At 46.1% G+C, this 20,274-nt stretch overlaps 1 protein-coding gene across 2 annotated transcripts in view; it reads right to left on the bottom strand.

Moving 5' to 3' along the window:
* The window catches only part of LOC120025307 (DENN domain-containing protein 2B-like), an 86,933-nt gene that overhangs the window by 7,343 nt on the left and 59,316 nt on the right, over positions 1–20,274 (bottom strand). For both annotated transcript variants that reach the window (XM_038969802.1, XM_038969801.1), the window contains exon 15: positions 6,395–6,572. In XM_038969802.1, the coding sequence (XP_038825730.1) occupies positions 6,395–6,572 (178 nt within the window). The remainder of the gene's footprint in view (positions 1–6,394; positions 6,573–20,274) is intronic.

Below are 20,274 nucleotides of genomic sequence, written 5' to 3'. Positions count from 1 at the left end.
ACTCAGCGCTCTGAGAGAATTCAAGTTTGAGCAGACCTTTCGAAAACACAATGCTATTGCTGAATGTGTGACTGTGACTTTAACATGAGACTGATTTAGAACTCTCTCTGGTATGTAGTGCTTGAATGAATAGACGTTAAAAAAAAAGTTTGAGGGTAAAAATGCTCTGAATCACTGGAAGGTCCAGCATTCTTTTAAAGAAGCCTCTACTGATTGGTGAAAGGAAGGAAGGACATACATCGACGTCACTTCCTGTTGAATTTGCAGACGTGTTGCTGTGCGTTTTGTTGCTGTGCGTTTTGCTGCCAACTTTACTTTGCTAGCTGACAACTTTACGTTTTGTTTTTTTTCTTTTTAATTACCGTTTATATTTTTAGTTTTTCCATCGCAACTTTTTTTTCCCTCATTCAACTTTTTCACTCCGGACGCTTTATCTGGACATGGTTCGTCAGCACCTTCAACAGCCGAAGCTAAGTAGTAACATTAACATGATGTCTTCTAATTGCAGTCGCTGTACTCATAATATACAGGAGAACGATCGCCTTATGGCGAGGATAGCTGTGCTGCAAGCCCAGCTTCAGACGCAATCGTTAGGCAAGGGTAATTTCAGTGTAGGAAAGGAAGAAACAGCGTCTGTGCCACCAGTAAGTACAGATAGTAACGTTAGTATAAACCCCCCCGCACAGTCCCCGCAGCCGGACAACTTTCTCATGGCTTCTGGAGGGAAATGCTGTAGGAATGCTCAACTGGTGTCGCTCATTCAGCCGACAGAAACTTTCAACCGGTTTTCCCCATTATGTAGCGAGTCGGAGTCTGAGGCTGAGTCTTCTCTTGTCTCTACTCCTCCCGCTACGGGGTCTGAGACGCCGAAGGCTCCAACCATTAGCTCTGACAAATTGAAAACCCTAGTCATTGGCGACTCCATTACCCGCAGTATTAGACTTAAAACGAATCACCCAGCGATCATACACTGTTTACCAGGGGGCAGGGCTACCGACGTTAAGGCTAATCTAAAGATGGTGCTGGCTAAAGCTAAATCTGGCGAGTGTAGAGAGTATAGAGATATTGTTATCCACGTCGGCACCAACGATGTTAGGATGAAACAGTCAGAGGTCACCAAGTGCAACATAGCTTCAGCGTGTAAATCAGCTAGAAAGATGTGTCGGCATCGAGTAATTGTCTCTGGCCCCCTCCCAGTTAGGGGGAGTGACGAGCTCTACAGCAGAGTCTCAGCACTCAATCGCTGATTGAAAACTGTTTTCTGCCCCTCCCAAAAGATAGAATTTGTAGATAATTGGCCCTCTTTCTGGGACTCACCCACAAACAGGACCAAGCCTGACCTGCTGAGGAGTGACGGACTCCATCCTAGCTGGAGGGGTGCTCTCATCTTTTCTACCAACATAGATAGGGCTCTAACTCCTCTAGCCCCACAATGAAATAGGGTGCAGGCCAGGCAGCAGGCTGTTAGCCAACCTGCCAGCTTAGTGGAGTCTGCCAATAGCACAGTCAGTGTAGTCAGCTCAGCCATACCCATTGAGACTGTGTCTGTGCCTCGACCTAGGTTGGGCAAAACTAAACATGGCGGTGTTCGCCTTAGCAATCTTATTAGGATAAAGACCTCCTCCATTCCTGCCATTATTGAAAGAGATCATGATACCTCACATCTCAAAATAGGGTTACTTAATGTTAGATCCCTCACTTCAAAGGCAGTCATAGTCAATGAACTAATCACTGATCATAATCTTGATGTGATTGGCCTGACTGAAACATGGCTTAAGCCTGATGAATTTACTGTGTTAAATGAGGCCTCACCTCCTGGTTACACTAGTGACCATATCCCCCGTGCATCCCGCAAAGGCGGAGGTGTTGCTAACATTTACGATAGCAAATTTCAATTTACAAAAAAAAAAATGACGTTTTCGTCTTTTGAGCTTCTAGTCATGAAATCTATGCAGCCTACTCAATCACTTTTTATAGCTACTGTTTACAGGCCTCCTGGGCCATATACAGCGTTCCTCTCTGAGTTCCCTGAATTCCTATCAGACCTTGTAGTCATAGCAGATCATATTCTAATTTTTGGTGATTTTAATATTCATATGGAGAAGTCCACAGACCCACTCCAAAAGTCTTTCGGAGCCATCATCGACTCAGTGGGTTTTGTCCAACATGTCTCTGGACCTACTCACTGCCACAGTCATACTCTGGACCTAGTTTTGTCCCATGGAATAAATGTTGTAGATCTTAATGTTTTTCCACATAATCCTGGACTATCGGACCACCATTTTATTACGTTTGCAATCGCAACAAATAATCTGCTCAGACCCCAACCAAGGAGCATCAAAAGTCGTGCTATAAATTCTCAGACAACACAAAAATTCCTTGATGCCCTTCCAGACTCCTTCTGCCTACCCAAGGACGTCAGAGGACAAAAATCAGTTAACCACTTAACTGAGGAACTCAATTTAACCTTGCGCAATACCCTAGATGCAGTTGCACCCCTAAAAACGAAAAACATTTGTCATAAGAAACTAGCTCCCTGGTATACAGAAAATACCCGAGCTTTGAAGCAAGCTTCCAGGAAATTGGAACGGAAATGGCGCCACACCAAACTGGAAGTCTTCCGACTAGCTTGGAAAGACAGTACCGTGCAGTACCGAAGAGCCCTCACTGCTGCTCGATCATCCTACTTTTCCAACTTAATCGAGGAAAATAAGAACAATCCAAAATTTCTTTTTGATACTGTTGCAAAGCTAACTAAAAAGCAGCATTCCCCAAGAGAGGATGGCTTTCACTTCAGCAGTAATAAATTCATGAACTTCTTTGAGGAAAAGATCATGACCATTAGAAAGCAAATTACGGACTCCTCTTTGAATCTGCGTATTCCTCCAGGGCTTAGCTGTCCTGGATCTGCACAGCTCTGCCAGGGCCTGGGATCGGGAGAGACACTTAAGTGTTTTAGTACTATATCTCTTGACACAATGATGAAAATGATCATGGCCTCTAAACCTTCAAGCTGCATACTGGATCCTATTCCTACTAAACTGCTGAAAGAGCTGCTTCCTGTGCTTGGCCCTCCTATGTTGAACATAATAAACAGCTCTCTATCCACCGGATGTGTACCAAACTCACTAAAAGTGGCAGTGATAAAGCCTCTCTTGAAAAAGCCAAACCTTGACCCGGAAAATATAAAAAACTATCGGCCTATATCGAATCTTCCATTCCTCTCAAAAATTTTAGAAAAAGCTGTTGCGCAGCAACTCACTGCCTTTCTGAAGACAAACAATGTATACGAAATGCTTCAGTCTGGTTTTAGACCCCATCATAGCACTGAGACTGCACTTGTGAAGGTGGTAAATGACCTTTTAATGGCGTCAGACCGAGGCTCTGCATCTGTCCTCGTGCTACTAGACCTTAGTGCTGCCTTTGACACCATCGATCACCACATTCTTTTGGAGAGACTGGAAACCCAAATTGGTCTACACGGACCAGTTCTGGCCTGGTTTAGATCTTACCTGTCGGAAAGATATCAGTTTGTCTCTGTGAATGGTTTGTCCTCTGACAAATCAACTGTGCATTTCGGTGTTCCTCAAGGTTCCGTTTTAGGACCACTATTGTTTTCACTATATATTTTACCTCTTGGGGATGTTATTCGAAAACATAATGTTAACTTTCACTGCTATGCGGATGACACACAGCTGTACATTTCAATGAAACATGGTGAAGCCCCAAAATTGCCCTCGCTAGAAGCCTGTGTTTCAGACATAAGGAAGTGGATGGCTGAAAACGTTCTACTTTTAAACTCGGACAAAACAGAGATGCTTGTTCTAGGTCCCAAGAAACAAAGAGATCTTCTGTTAAATCTGACAATTCATCTTGATGGTTGTAAAGTCGTCTCAAATAAAACTGTGAAGGACCTCGGCGTTACTCTTGACCCTGATCTCTCTTTTGACGAACATATCAAGACTGTTTCAAGGACAGCTTTTTTCCAGCTTTTTTCCATCTACGTAACATTGCAAAAATCAGAAATTTTCTGTCCAAAAATGATGCAGAAAAATTAATCCATGCATTTGTTACTTCTAGGTTAGACTACTGCAATGCTCTACTTTCCGGCTACCCGGATAAAGCACTAAATAAACTTCAGTTAGTGCTAAATACGGCTGCTAGAATCCTGACTAGAACCAAGAAATTTGATCATATTACTCCAGTGCTAGCTTCCCTACACTGGCTTCCTGTTAAGGCAAGGGCTGATTTCAAGGTTTTACTGTTAACCTATAAAGCGTTACATGGGCTTGCTCCTACCTATCTTTCCGAGTTGGTCCTGCCGTACATACCAATACGTACGCTACGGTCACAAGACGCAGGCCTCCTAATTGTCCCTAGAATTTCTAAGCAAACAGCGGGAGGCAGGGCTTTCTCCTATAGATCTCCATTTTTATGGAACAGTCTGCCTACCCATGTGAGAGACGCAGACTCGGTCTCAACCTTTAAGTCTTTACTGAAGACTTATCTTTTCAGTAGGTCATATGATTGAGTGTAGTCTGGCCCAGGAGTGTGAAGGTGAACGGAAAGGCTCTGGAGCAACGAACCGCCCTTGCTGTCTCTGCCTGGCCGGTTCCCCTCTCTCCACTGGGATTCTCTGCCTCTAACCCTATTACAGGGGCTGAGTCACTGGCTTACTGGTGCTCTTTCATGCCGTCCCTAGGAGGGGTGCGTCACTTGAGTGGGTTGAGTTACTGACGTGATCTTCCTGTCTGGGTTGGCGCCCCCCCTTGGTTTGTGCTGTGGTGGAGATCTTTGTTGGCTATACTCGGCCTTGTCTCAGGATTGTAAGTTGGTGGTTGAAGATATCCCTCTAGTGGTGCGGGGGCTGTGCTTTGGCAAAGTGGGTGGGGTTATATCCTTCCTATTTGGCCCTGTCCGGGGGTATCTTCGGATGGGGCCACAGTGTCTCCTGACCGCTCCTGTCTCAGCCTCCAGTATTTATGCTGCAGTAGTTTGTGTCGGGGGGCTAGAGTCAGTTGGTTATACCTGGAGTACTTCTCCTGTCTTATCCAGTGTCCTGTGTGAATTTAAGTATGCTCTCTCTAATTCTCTCGTTCTCTCTTTCTTTCTCTCTCTCTGAGAACCTGAGCCCTAGGACCATACGTCAGGACTACCGGGCATGATGACTCCTTGCTGTCCCCAGTCCGCCTGGCCTTGCTGCTATTCCAGTCTCAACTGTTCTGCCTGCGGTTACGGAACCCCTACCTGTCCCAGACCTGCTGTTTTCAACTCTTAATGATCGGCTATGAAAAGCCAACTGAGATTTATTCCTGATTATTATTTGACCATGCTTGTCATTTATGAACATTTTGAAAATCTTGGCTCTCTCTAATTTTCTTCTTCTCTCTTTCTTTCTCTCGGAGGACCTGAGCCCTAGGACCATACGTCGGGACTACCGGGCGTGGTGACTCCTTGCTGTCCCCAGTCCGCCTGGCCTTGCTGCTATTCCAGTTTCAACTGTTCTGCCTGCGGTTATGGAACCGCCACCTGTCCCAGACCTGTTGTTTTTCAACTCTTAATGATCGGCTATGAAAAGCCAACTGAAAATTATTCATGATTATTATTTGACCATGCTTGTCACTTATGAACATTTTTGAACATCTTGGCATAGTTCTGTTATAATCTCCACCCGGCACAGCCAGAAGAGGACTGGCCACCCCTCATAGCCTGGTTCCTCTCTAGGTTTCTTCCTAGGTTTTGGCCTTTCTAGGGAGTTTTTCCTAGCCACCGTGCTTCTACACCTGCATTACTAGCTGTTTGGAGTTTTAGGCTGGGTTTCTGTACAGCACTTCGAGATATTAGCTGATGTACGAAGGGCTATATAAAATAAACTTGATTGATTGATTGACAGTCATCATGAGAGTGTGGTTTCATCCTGAACCCAGGGGTGGTCCTGGGTCTCTGAGGGAGGTTGGGAGGAGCACCATGATAGCTGTCTCGTGAGATGTCCCAGTTACTGTATATCCAGATGCTTCTGAATCTGTCCCATGGCTGCACCAATCAGCCAAGAGGATCAACATACATACGCAATTCTCTCCAGAAATATAAGTCCCTCATTGGGTAAATGTTTAATGAAAACAAGCAGGGTAATTGACTGTGTAATATACTGTAGGTTGTTGTGGGCGTTTTACTGCTGACCAGTAACAGGAAGGCCACTCCCCAGCCCAACGTCTAACAGAGAGATGGAATGTGACAGTGGTATAGCCTCTAATCTGTAGCCTCATGCTAACAAAATCAGAGGTGCAGAATGAGGAGGAAATTAATAGAGCCAATACATTAAACCTGGTCTAAGAAAAGCAAGACAGTGGGAGACAAAGATGAAAAGCCAGAGAGAGAGACATGAAGTACCAACCTCTTCCACAGGCAGGTCTTTGAGTTTGGGCAGTGAGCTGGACAGGAGCCCCACCAGGAAGGGTGTGGGGCAGCAGACGATGTCCACCATGGAGGCAGGCAGGACGGGGATGAAGGTGTGCTGCCAGGAGAAGGGATAGAGCAGAGCCACCACCGCGTGCATACAGCTGGACAGGGTACTGCAGAGAGGGAGACAGACATCCATAGAATTACATATAGAATCACTATATCTAATCATTTTAGGAGACAGACAACATCACTCACAACACAGAACTGCAGGGGGCCCATCAGTAAAACCAGATATGAACATTGTTAGGGGAAAACATGGGGATGCCAGATTTTCCATCAGATTGCCCACTTTATCCTGACCTTTGAAAGGGAGTGGTGGATTGTGTTTTGAAGTGAACCCTGAATACTCCTAAAACAACAGCCAGCAGCGGACAAAGAACGACAAACAGATGCAACAAAAATGTGGACTCTCATGTTCCTCTATAAAATACAAAATAAAAGCTTATTGAGATTTAAAGTTCATCATTATCTGCCTCTAATATCAAGAAGAGAGCCGAATGAGAGCGTATTAACGTCATAAGTGAACCAGTCTTTCCAACGTCCAAACCAAACAACAACCTGATCCTCTTTTCCTTGAAACAATGACTATGTATATGTGAGGCGAACCAGTGCGGCTATGTACCCTGGCTTAACACCGCGTTCCTTCCTCCAGTTGGTCTAAGGGACAATCTGAAATCCATTCTCAACAGGCTGTTCTTTCTCTCCAACAAAAGATGAAAAGAAGAAAAAGACAGAAAGAAATCACTCCTCCTGACACTCAGCTGCCAGGAGAGAGATGTCTGTACAAGACTTCACATTGGAGCAGCCAGTAGTGGGAAAAATACCCAATTGTCATACTTGAAAGATAACTTAATAGAAAATGACTCAAGTAAAAATGAACATCACCCAGTAAAGTACTACTTGAGTAAAAGTCTAAAAGTATTTGATTTGAAATATACTTAAGTATCAAAAGTAAATGTAATTTCTAAAATATACTTAAGTAATTAAGTATCAAAAGTGAATAATAATTTCAAATGACTTATATTAAAACCTGTTATGGCTGCAAGGGAAAGTATTGAGTAGCCAGATAAAAGATGCCCATTTCAAACGGCCTCGTACTCAATTCTTGCTCGTACAATATGCATATTATTAGATTATTGGATATTGGATAGAAAACACTCTCTAGTTTCTAAAACCGTTTGAATTATTTCTCTGAGTGAAACAGAACTCATTCTGCAGCACTTTTCCTGACCAGGAAGTGGAATGTCAGAAATATATGCTCTGTTCAACTTCCTGCCTATACATGGTCATGATACGTAAGAGTCTACGTACACTTCATACGCCTTCCTCTGGGTGTCAAGAGGCTGTGAGAGAAGAAATTTTGTGTTTATCTTCATCTGAATTGGAATACAAGCTCTTTGTATGACGTGACCGTCATTTCCGGTACTCTGAAGCGCGCGACTTGGACAGTGGGATTGCCTTCTGTTTTGCTGCCGTTATGGACGACAACTATCTCCGGCTCGGATTTTATTTGATACATGTGACCATATCATCGTAACGTATGTTTTTTCAATATAGTTTAATCAGATTATTGAATTTTTTTCGGGAGTTTTGCCGTGTTCCGTTCTCTGACTTTGTTGACGTTGGAGTGATCCGTGCCACTTGGCAAGTGCCCATGCTAAATGAAGAGGGATATTTGCCGTTCCAGATCAAAACAACGACTGTTCTGGACAAAGGACACCTTGTCCAACATTCTGACGGAAGATCACCAAAAGTAAGAAACATTTTATGATGCTATTTCTAATATCTGTCGTGCATGTGAACTGGTCGTGGGCGCCCAAGTGTTTCTGGCTATTGTGGCTACGCTAATATAGCGCTACATTTTGTTTTCGCTGTAAAACATTTAATAAATCGGAAATATTGTCTGGAATCACAAGATGCCTGTCTTTCAATTGCTGTACACTATGTATTTTTCAGAAATGTTTTATGATGAGTAATTAGGTATTTGACGTTGGTGTCTGTAAATATTATGGCTGCTTTCGGTGCAATTTCTGATTGTAGCTGAAATGTAAACTATGATTTATACCTGAAATATGCAAATTTTTCGAACAAAACATATGCTATACAATAAATATGTTATCAGACTGTCATCTGATGAAGTTGTTTCTTGGTTAGTGGCTATTTATATCTTTATTTGGTCGAATTTGTGATAGCTTCTGATGGAGTAAAAACTGATGGAGTAAGAATAGTGGTGTCTTTTGCTAACGTGGTTAGCTAATAGATTTACATATTGTGTCTTCCCTGTAAAACATTTTAAAAATCGGACATGTTGGCTTGATTCACAAGATGTGTACCTTTCATCTGGTGTCTTGGACTTGTTAATGTGTGAAAGTTAAATATTTAAAAAAAATATCTTTTGAATTTCGCGCCCTGCACTTGAGCTGGATGTTGTCATAAGTGTACCGGTGTCGGGCTGCAGCCATAAGAAGTTAAGCAAACCAGAAGGCACCATTTTCTTGTTTTTTTTTCATTTACAGATAGCCAGGGGCATGCTCCAACACATCATTTATAAACGAAGCATGTGTTCAGTGAGTCCACCAGATCAGAGACAGTAGGGATGACCAGGGTTGTTCTCTTGATAAGTGCGTGAATTGGACCAAGCATTCAAAATGTAACGAGTACTTTTGGGTGTGAGGGAAAATGTATGGAGTAAAAATTACATAATTTTCTTTAGGAATGTAGTGAAGTAAAAGTAAAAGTTGTCCAAAATATAAATAGTAAAGTAAAGTACAAAAACTCCAAAAACGACTTAAGTAGTACTTTCAAGTATTTTTACTTAAGTACTTTACACCACTGGGAGCAGCAGACGGGCAGACAGGTTCACCGATGGCAACCATTCAAAAGCTTTAATCTGTTACGTTTCCACCTCTTCCACTGACAGTGTAACACCCTTAACTACACAGCCCACAGCTAAGACCTGCTCTATAAACATCTGTGATAGGCTGATTACACTAGGCACTGCCACTGTGGCAACACACACAGTAGGTCCACTCCCTCACCCAGAGATGGGATGGGTGTGTTACAATAGTTTAACAAGATCTTGAATCCGTCTGATATTACCCAAAACAGCACCCTTACCGCTGGTGAATTTTGACAGCTGTGGCTTAACACAAAATCACAAACAGTATGTCGTCTTTCTCACGGTCCCAAGCTTGTTGACAATGGCCGACCCTCCTCCCCTCTGTCCCCCTGCACTCCATACAGTCCATGTACACACAGATAGAGAGGGGAAATAAACCATGAGGCCCATCAGAAACACACAGACACCACAACTCTAAATCAGTGCACTGTTCATAAGGAATGTTGTCCATAGTTGTTCTCTTCAACAGCAGAGGGCACATCCTACCAAACACACAGTACTCTTACTACGTATAAGTGTCCACGCTCTATCACAACGTCAATATTGATCTGCATACAGCCTCTTCTTGATGGAACCTTTATCTTGCTTTGGTACAGTTTACTGTAAATAGAGCTATGACTATAATGGCAAGTTATTATAGTTAATGAACACTGTAAAGCGAGACCAGTATCTACATGGCTCAACAACTGCAGCCCCATGGTCTGTTCAGGTTTCTTATTCACCCATCATAACATAGAGCAGAAAGCAGTCTCAGTTTCACTGTCTGAGTTTTATTTGCAGAAGGAGCTGATCCTTTTGAAGAGATCCAGTCTCCGGGGTTTGACCTGTTCCAACAGGGAGGGATGGGGCACAGCTCTCAGAACCTCAGCCACAGGCAAGACAGAGCTAGCGCTGCAGAGGACTGATACCATGAGTATCACTTACACACTCAGTCCTGAGGGAAACACTCATGGGAAATGATGAACTTGCAATAAAAACACCATCTCTGCCCACATCTGCCAGTCAACTCTCTAAGGGTGCGTGCCAAATGGCACTCTATTCCTTATATATTGCACAACTTTTGACCAGAGCCCATATGGGCAGTAGTGTACTACATATGGAAAGGGGTTATATTTGGGACGCAATCTAAAGCAGAAAGGAATGGCAGACCTTTACAGACCAGGTCATAACAAAACCATATCAGCACCCGCACAACTGTCCACTTAAGTTTAGAGGATCCTAACTTTGCTTTGTGATATTTTGCATTTGGGATTATATAAGCATGTCAGATCCGGAATGGTTGTCCTGGGTCTGTCTGTGGCTGACCATGCAGATTCCCAGGAAACTCTCAGGATAGAGAGGCTTACTCTGTCAGACCCACAGGTGCAGGATGGAGAGTCCCAGTGTCAGCAGCACTGTCCACAAGCCCAGACGGGCCCATTTCAGCCCAGGACAAACACAGGCCCTGGCAGGAGCATCAGTACAGCTGTTGACTAACAGCTCCTCATACTGAAGCACATACATATTTTTCTGGGTGAGAATCAGTGTTTAATTTGTAAATCGGGAGGTGGCGGAACAAAAAAGTTAGTGCGAGAGGGGGGTAAGCTGGGGAGCTCTGATGTACTGGAACGCATGAGAGAAAAATCCCCTTTAATAAAGCACTGCATACATATCATTGCATTTGCGTAGTGGCATAGAGAAGTAGAGCAGAGGCACTTACAGAAGTTGCACACATGGAGAACATTTTTAGTAGCCTAGGGTCCGGGAAAAATTGTTGCCTTTTATAAACGCATTTCATGCAATTCTGCATCATTTTACATGACTGGAGACTTTAGCAGATTTTTTTTTAATACCGTATGTAACGGCAGTCTAAGTCGTCCTCCTCCTCAGACGAGGAGAGGCGAGAAGGATCAGAGGACCAATACGCAGCGTGGTAATTTTCCATAAAGAATTTAATCACCACAAAACAATACACTATACAAAATAACAAAAACACATACCGTCACAGTCCTAGCTGGTGCAGAACACAAACACAGAGACAGGAAACAACCACCCACAATCCCCAACACAAAACAAGCCACCTATATATGATTCTCAATCAGGGACAACGATTGACAGCTGTCTCTGATTGAGAACCATATCAGGCTGAACATAGAAACAGACGAACTAGACACACAACATAGAATACCCACCCCAACTCACGCCCTGACCAACTAAACACATACAAAACAACAGAAAACAGGTCAGGAACGTGACAGAACCCCCCCTCAAGGTGCGAACTCCGGGCGCAACCCTAAAACTCAAGGGGAGGGTCTGGGTGGGCATCTGTCCGCGGTGGCGGCTCCGGCGGTGGACGAGGACACCACTCCACCACTGTCTTTGTCCCCCTCCTTAGCGTCCTTTGAGTGGCGACCCTCGCCCCCGACCATGGTCCAGGAACCTTCACCAAGGCCCCTCCTAAATAGAGGAGACAACTCAGGACCGAGAGGTAGCTCAGGACCGAGAGGTAGCTCAGGACAGAGAGGTAGCTCAGGACAGAGAGGTAGCTCAGGACAGAGAGGTAGCTCAGGACAGAGAAATCGCTCCGGACAGAGAGGTAGCTTAGGACAGAGGGACAACTCTGGACTAATGGCAGCTCCGGACTGGGTGGCAGCTCATGACTGGGTGGCAGCTCATGACTGGGTGGCAGCTCATGACTGGGTGGCAGCTCATGACTGGGTGGCAGCTCATGACTGTAGGGCAGCTCATGACTGTAGGGCAGCTCATGACTGTAGGGCAGCTCATGACTGTAGGGCAGCTCATGACTGTAGGGCAGCTCATGACTGTAGGGCAGCTCATGACTGGGTGGCAGCTCATGACTGGGTGGCAGCTCATGACTGGGTGGCAGCTCATGACTGGAGGGCAGCTCATGACTGGAGGGCAGCTCCTGACTGGCTGGCGGCTCTGGCAGCTCCTGACTGGCTGGCGGCTCTGGCAGCTCCTGACTGGCTGGCGGCTCTGGCAGCTCCTGACTGGCTGGCGGCTCTGGCAGCTCCTGACTGGCTGGCGGCTCTGGCAGCTCCTGACTGGCTGGCGGCTCTGGCAGCTCCTGACTGGCTGGCGTCTCTGGCAGCTCCTGACTGGCTGGCGGCTCTGGCGGCTCCTGACTGACGGACGGCTCTAGCGGCTCCTGACTGACGGACAGCTCTAATGGCTCGGGACAGACGGGCGGCTCTGAAGGCGCTGGGCAGACGGATGGCTCAGACGGCGCTGGGCAGACGGATGGCTCAGACGGCGCTGGGCAGACGGATGGCTCAGACGGCGCTGGGCAGACGGATGGCTCAGACGGCGCTGGGCAGACGGATGGCTCAGACGGCGCTGGGCAGACGGATGGCTCAGACGGCGCTGGGCAGACGGATGGCTCAGACGGCGCTGGGCAGACGGATGGCTCAGACGGCGCTGGGCAGACAGGCAGCTCAGACGGTGCTGGGCAGACGAGCAGTGCAGGCAGCTCAGACGGCGCTGGACAGATGAGCAGTGCAGGCAGCTCAGACGGCGCTGAGCAGACGAGCAGTACAGGCGGCGTTGGGCAGACGGCCGACTCTGACCTGCTGAGGCGCACAGTAGGCCTGGTGCGTGGTGCCGGAACTGGTGGTACCGGACTGGAGACACGCACCTCAAGGCTAGTGCAGGGAGCAGGAACAGGGCACACTGGACTCTCGATGCGCACTATAGGCCTGGTGCGTGGTACCGGAACTGGAGGTACCGGGCTGAAGGCACGCACCTCAGGGCGAGTGCGGGGAGAAGGAACAGTGCGTACAGGGCTCTGGAGACGCACAGGAGGCTTGGTGCGTGGTGCCGGAACTGGTGGTACTGGGCTGGAGACACGCACCACAGGGAGAGTGCGTGGAGGAGGAACAGGGCTCTGGAGACGCACTGGAAGCCTGGTGCGTGGTGTAGGCACTGGTGGTACTGGGCTGGGGCGGGAAGGTAGCGCCGGATATACCGGACCGTGCAGGCGTACTGGCTCCCTTGAGCACTGAGCCTGCCCAACCTTACCTGGTTGCATGCTCCCCGTAGCCCGTCCAGTGCGGGGAGGTGGAATAACCCGCACTGGGCTGTGTTGGCGAACCGGGGACACCATGCGTAAGGCTGGTGCCATGTACACCGGCCCGAGGAGACGTACTGGAGGCCAGATATGTAGAGCCGGCTTCATGGCACTTGGCTCAATGCTCACTCTAGCCCGCCCAGTGCGGGGAGGTGGAATAACCCGCACCGGGCTATGCACCCGTACAGGAGACACTGTGCGCTCTTCCGCATAACACGGTGTCTGCCCGTACTCCTGCTCTCCACGGTAAGCATGGGAAGTGGGCGCAGGTTTCCTACCTGCCCTCGCCACACTACCCTTTAGCCCCCCCCCCCCAAGACATTTTTGGGGTTTCTTCACGGGCTTCCAGCCCCGCTTCCGTGCTGCCTCCTCAGACCACCGCTCCTGGGCTTTAGCTGCCTCCATCTCTTCCTGAGAGCGGCGATATTCTCCAACCTTAGCCCAGGGTCCTTCTCCGTTAAATATTTGCTCCCATGACCATTCCTCCTGGTACCGCTGCTGCTGTCGCTGCTGCCCGTTGCCACGCTGCTTGATCCTTGTTTGGTGGGTGGTTCTGTAACGGCAGTCTAAGTCGTCCTCCTCCTCAGACGAGGAGAGGCGAGAAGGATCAGAGGACCAATACGCAGCGTGGTAATTTTCCATAAAGAATTTAATCACCACAAAACAATACACTATACAAAATAACAAAAACACATACCGTCACAGTCCTAGCTGGTGCAGAACACAAACACAGAGACAGGAAACAACCACCCACAATCCCAACACAAAACAAGCCACCTATATATGATTCTCAATCAGGGACAACGATTGACAGCTGTCTCTGATTGAGAACCATATCAGGCTGAACATAGAAACAGACGAACTAGACACACAACATAGAATACCCACCCCAACTCACGCCCTGACCAACTAAACACATACAAAACAACAGAAAACAGGTCAGGAACGTGACACCGTACAAATGGTCAAAATGACAGTATACTTTGACACTGACACACTGAGATCAATAAAAACGACCTTGTCTTGAATCCATCAATAGTCTAGGCATAGGTGTGTGGAGACACACATATTGAAGGCTACAATATGAGGAGTTAATGATAGTCCTAAAAATGCTTTCCAGTTTCACTGACTCACCCAATCATGTGCAGCTCAATCACCGGTGATTCGTGCCAAAAGCCTCTCTCGCTCTTGTTTTACTTTGTAAAACAATATTTGGATGTTGATCAAAAATGTTGTTAGCCTACAGCAAACACATTAGTGTCTTCTCTTTTCAGCAGGAGCCATTTGCTTTCCACCCTATGTTTTCCCACGATTCTATTTGAAATATTGCCTGTTATCTGCATGCTGTTCACTGACAGATTTAGGCTATGCCTTGTTATTGGCTACACACAATCCATAGCTAGATAATTTGTTAAAATAAGCTACTGATCTTCTGTGGCTAAATTACAGGCTTTCTCATGGTGTACTAGGCTATTCTGAATTATGTCATTTCTTTCTGAACAGACAGCAGTAACTCTATAACTTTGGCAAATGTATTTCAATTGATCAGGGGTGCTGCAGCTCCTCCAGAACCCTTTGCGCAGCTATGATTCTATAAGGAAATAAATGATGAAGTGCAACACTGGAGAGATCAGGGTTGCAGGCGCATTCATGTCTATCAGAGCAGAGAGGCAGAGAGATCATAGAAAGTGAATCTCGTTCCAGTTCTGTGAGAGACACAGGCGCGCTTCTCACACAGCCACAGCCACACATTGGTCTCAAACATAGGTTGCAATGTTGCGCAAACCTAAACCAACCAAAAAATCTACCTTTTCACATGACGGGGGGCCTCAAATGAACTTTGATCGCTTTAGGGCCTCCTGAGTGGCGCAGTGGTCTAAGGCACTGCATCGCAGTGCTAGCTGTGCCACTAGAATTTCTGGGTTCGAGTCCAGGCTCTGTCGCAGCCGGCCGGGCCCGGGAAACCCATGGGGAAAGCACAATTGGCCCAGCGTCGTCCGGGTTAGGGGAGGGTCTGGCAGGCAGGGATGTTCTTGTCCCATCGCGCTCTAGCGACTCCTGTGGCGGGCCGGGCCCAGTGCATGCTGACCAGGTTGCCAGGTGTGCAGTGTTTCCTCCGACACATTGGTGTGGTTGGCTTCCCGGGGTAAGTGGGCATTGTGTCAAGAAGTAATGAGGCTTGGTTGGGTTGTGTTTCGGAGGACGCATGGCTCTCGACCTTCGCCTCTCCCGAGTCCATATGGGAGTTGCAGAGATGAGACAAGACTGTAACTACCAATTGGATACCACGAAATTGGGGAGAAAAAGGGGGTAAAAAATTATAACTTTGTTCGCTTTTATTAGGATCCAGCTCAAATTAAGCAATGGTGAGAATGATGAATGAGTGTGTGCATACTGCTCATTGGTGCATCTAGTAGAATGTTTAGTATTCACATAGAGCTCCAATGTCTTTTCCCCACTTCCTCTCCATAAGGATCTCAAGTCCCCATCACGGCCTAGGCTTGGACTCCCTGGTATGAACAGTTGTAGTGGAAGCTGTTGAACAGTAAGACCAGGCTTCCCTTGAGCAACCCTACACATGGTTCTATTCAAGCCTATTGATTCCAATGCTTCTTGTGGGCAGCATTGCAGTATGTGTGTATATATAATAATAATAATAATAATAATAATAATAATAATAATGGGAAAGTCAGATGCTTGGCCTCTGGTTTCCAGCTTCTGAGTTTCCCTCTTCAGTCTCACAGAAATATTTTACATACAGTATGTTTCCACTGTGTTCATCCACTCCACCTTTGGGCATTAGAAATACACACGGGGAAAGTGTTAAGTTGTTGTAGGTTGTTTGGTGCAGTGCAAGCATTGCTCAGTGTGATGCAAGTGTTCAGGAGTAATAAGGGACTAAATAAACTGTACAGCTTGTTCCCAGATTAGAGTGGTACACTGTAGCTACCTACAGTGGCTCACTTTAACAGACTGGATTTACAGACATACACCATATTATACGGCTGTTGCTCCTGGAGTCTGGAGCAATGGGCTCTTCCTGATTTTAATGCAAACCCCAGTCATTTCAACAGGTGGTAGAAGAAAATTATGAATGGCGTTTGAAAGGAGGATTTTAAACTAATAAAAATGTAATACATCTGGTGACTACCATGTGTTAGTTTAAAGTTTTCTGATGTTACAGTGAGCGGTGTAAGGGGAACCGAGGTACAGAAAGCAGCCTTCCTTCTCCCCCTCAGAAAACAAGAGCCTGATTAATTCACCATGACCATGAGAAGGCGGTATTTTGCTCTCCCTCTGCACCCCCGCTCTTTCTTTCTCCCTGTTTCTCCCTCTCTTACCCTCCATCTTTCTCACACTCATACACACACTACCTTCCCCCCCAATCCCCTGTCTCTTCTACTGTGGGCCGCTCAGCAAATACAATAGAAACATTGACTTATTAAAGCACTTCAGTAATCGGAAACGACCTCCATGTTCTCAGATTGGCCAAAAAAAGAAGCGATTCAATCACCTCTACACCCACGGGCTAGGTTGAAGATGGGAAGGTTAAGACAACAAAGTAATTCTATGCGGAAGTGTTCAAAAATAAACAAATTCATGGAAACAGCTCCATTGATATCTAGTCGCGCCGTTGCTAACTAGCAACGCTGGTCCCATGAATTGCAAAGAGTTATGGGATATTAGAATCCTCTTGTCTTAACCTGTATTTTTTTTACCTAGCCCACAGACAAGCCCTAACAATGGAGGAATGGCAGGGAAAAAGTTGAGACCCGCCCATTTAGAGCCACAGAGAGGCAGATCAAACAAGCCAACACTCTCTCTGTGGTGGTAACCCTTCTCTGTCCTAGACCCATAATAACTGGAAGATGATGTTTACATTATGAGCACTGCAGCAATCCCAGCACAGAGCCTTCAGGTAAATCTGGTTAAGCAATTACAGTCTGATGTAACCGATGATGAATTTACATAATTAGGCATCAAAGTTGTTATTACATCTCCCATTTGCTGGTTAATCATCATCTTCATGAGTAACTGTCTGTCTGGCTGCTTGATGTCACAGAAAAGCAGCAATATGTCTGATATAAAGTATTTTGATACATACAAAGACGCTTGCTTTAGGCAAACGACCCGTTGTGACCTCTTAAACAAGTCATACACAGCCTACAGTACAAATAAAGGGTTAATGCAACAGTCCATGTAACCCCGTAGGCCCGGCCCTAATTTACTCGCCGCATGGCAAATGGCCCAAGACAATGCCTAAGGCTCAGTATTGCCTTGTACCTTAAGCTTTATGCCTTGTATGTCATTTCATTCATTTTAAAAAGTTTATAAATAATTAGCGTACATGTTTAGATATTCACTTCTCATTACCATTTATTGATCTTAGTCGGCTAAGATGGAATCCCTGAGCTGACAAGGTAAACATCTGTCGTTCTGCCCCTGAACAAGGCAGTTAACCCACTGTTCCTAGGCCGTCATTGTAAATAAGAATTTGTTCTTAACTTACTTGCCTAGTTAAATAAAGATTAAATAAAGATTAAATAAAATAAAAACACATAATACTTGATTGCACATGATTGTACCATAATATCAAATGGAGTCAGATAAACATTTAAAAACCCTAAGGTCTATGTCTAATTAGCATAATGAAATGAGCATAATACTAGCAATAAAAAAACATACAAAATTGTCAGTTTAAGCTAGAGATCACTGTTTTTTTTGCACTGGATGCGTCTCAATCCACCGCATCCGTCTATGTCGCACTTCAGCATCTGCAATGAAAGGTGACAGAGCTAGAGTGGGGGCTTTTCAGACCATGAGACATCCTGAAAATCGGTCTTCTCACAAAATCGTCTGTAGCGTCCGAACGGTTTGGGCTACAAACCCCTCTGTGGAAAGATGAGACTCTCACGAACATGATGGTGTTCTCCGTTTTGCTCTATGACCCCCACAAACATCTTGGGACTCGTCTTAAGTCGGTACAGCCGATCTGCCAACTTCTGTTTGTAGCGTCCGAACAGTTAGGGCTGCACACTAATACGACCCCTCTGTGAAAAGGTGAGACTTGCCCCCCCTCCCCAGGTTGGGACAGTGCTTAGACTCTTATCGGTTAATAGGCTAATTACATAGTCTTATGTATATTTGAGCAATTAGGCCAGAGGAGGTGTGGTATATGGCCAATATACCAAGGCTAAGAGCTGTTCTTATGCACGACTCAATGCAGAGTGCCTGGATACAGCCCTTAGCCGTGGTATATTGGCCATATATCACAAACCTCCGAGGTGCCTTATTGCTATTATAAACTGTTTACCTACGGAATTAGACCAGTAAATAGTTTTTTTTTTGTCATACCCATAGTATACAGTCTGATATACCCCGGCGTTCAGCCAATCAGCATTCAGTGCTCGAACCACCTGGTTTAAAAATAATACTTATATATCAAATATTACCACAGTACAACCCAGTGGAGACACATTCCCTAACATCGCCTGTTTGGTGTTTTCCCTCCCTCAGTTCCTTCTCCGATTAGATACACATTACACTCAGACATACATCATGTTGTGATGGAAGAGATTTCTGGGATTGGATTGTGTTCTCGGTCTCCTGCGGAACCAGACCCTTTTACCAGTGAAGTCAGTGGAGGGTCTCTCCCTTCACCCCAACACGGCCCAATGACGCCCAGAGTGGCTCCTTGAATCCTGTTTTCAATGGGAACTGAGACACAGGGGGTCTGGTCCGTGTTCTGGGGCACTCTGGAAGCTAGAGCTCCATCTATTGTGGTTCTGGGTGTGAGTCCTGGAGACTAAGTCCAGTTAGACACACAGAAAGGACTGGTTGGTTTTGTGACGCTATTCCACAATGAAAACGTATTGTTTTGCCTTTATTCAGAACCTGAATAAGACCTGAATGGTGAAGTATGTCATTGTGTTGATACAAAGCAGGTTTTATGAAGTAATAGTAAATGGTTTTCAATTAAGTTCTAACATTGAGCAGGGCTGTAGTCTGTAGTCTGTGGTACTGTAGTCTGTCAAGACTCATGGTGCTGATTTTCAGTGTTGTTCACTAACAGTACCTCAGACACAGACTATTCGATACTGCTTTCAAGTCCTTGCTGCTGTTCACAAGAGCCCTTAGAAATGGGTGACTGATTAACAATCTTTGGGTGATGTGCAAACTGACATGAACCCGGGAGTCATTGTCTCAAACAGCAGAGTGGCGACAAAAACAGCTTTCTCTGAGTCCCCCTGGGTGGAGAGAGGGCTGTCGTAAACAGGCCAGGCAGGGACCAGGGAGTGAACATGGCGCCATCAGTCACACAGTGACAGTGAAGCCATAGATCAGAGGGGAGAGTCGCTGCACACAGGAAGTACATTCCTTCCCCTCACAGTCACTGCCCCCACTGATGTTTGTTTAAACTGTCCTCTGATGTGTAGAGATTACCGTTCAACACAAACCTGCCCCCCTCTAACAGAGCCCCTCAGCCCAGAGTGCTGTCCTATAGCCAGGGGCAGATTGCTGTGCCTGCCTGGTGGGACTCTGGCTCCTTGGAGACCCCTAGCTCCATGTTATCGCCCCTACCCCACCCTGCCTGCCGTGGTTGGACAGTGGCCTCCGGCAGAGAGATGACCCACTTCTGGAACCACATCAGTTGTGAGTCCATGCAGGGAGAGTTTCATTACGCCATAGTGGTAGGTGCGGTCTGAGATGGCTACACCGATTAATTTAACAGCTCTAACCCTGTTCCCGCGTGCTAAACCCGTTAAGCACCAACTGACAAACCCACAGTAGAAGGCTGCTATTTGCTGTGCAGATTGGGTGAATGGCAAGCAGCTCGACTGAGGAA

Source organism: Salvelinus namaycush, chromosome 30 (assembly GCF_016432855.1).
Source record: "Salvelinus namaycush isolate Seneca chromosome 30, SaNama_1.0, whole genome shotgun sequence".
NCBI classification, from domain to species: Eukaryota; Metazoa; Chordata; class Actinopteri; order Salmoniformes; family Salmonidae; genus Salvelinus; species Salvelinus namaycush.
This window is presented reverse-complemented; position numbering and strand designations above follow the sequence as displayed.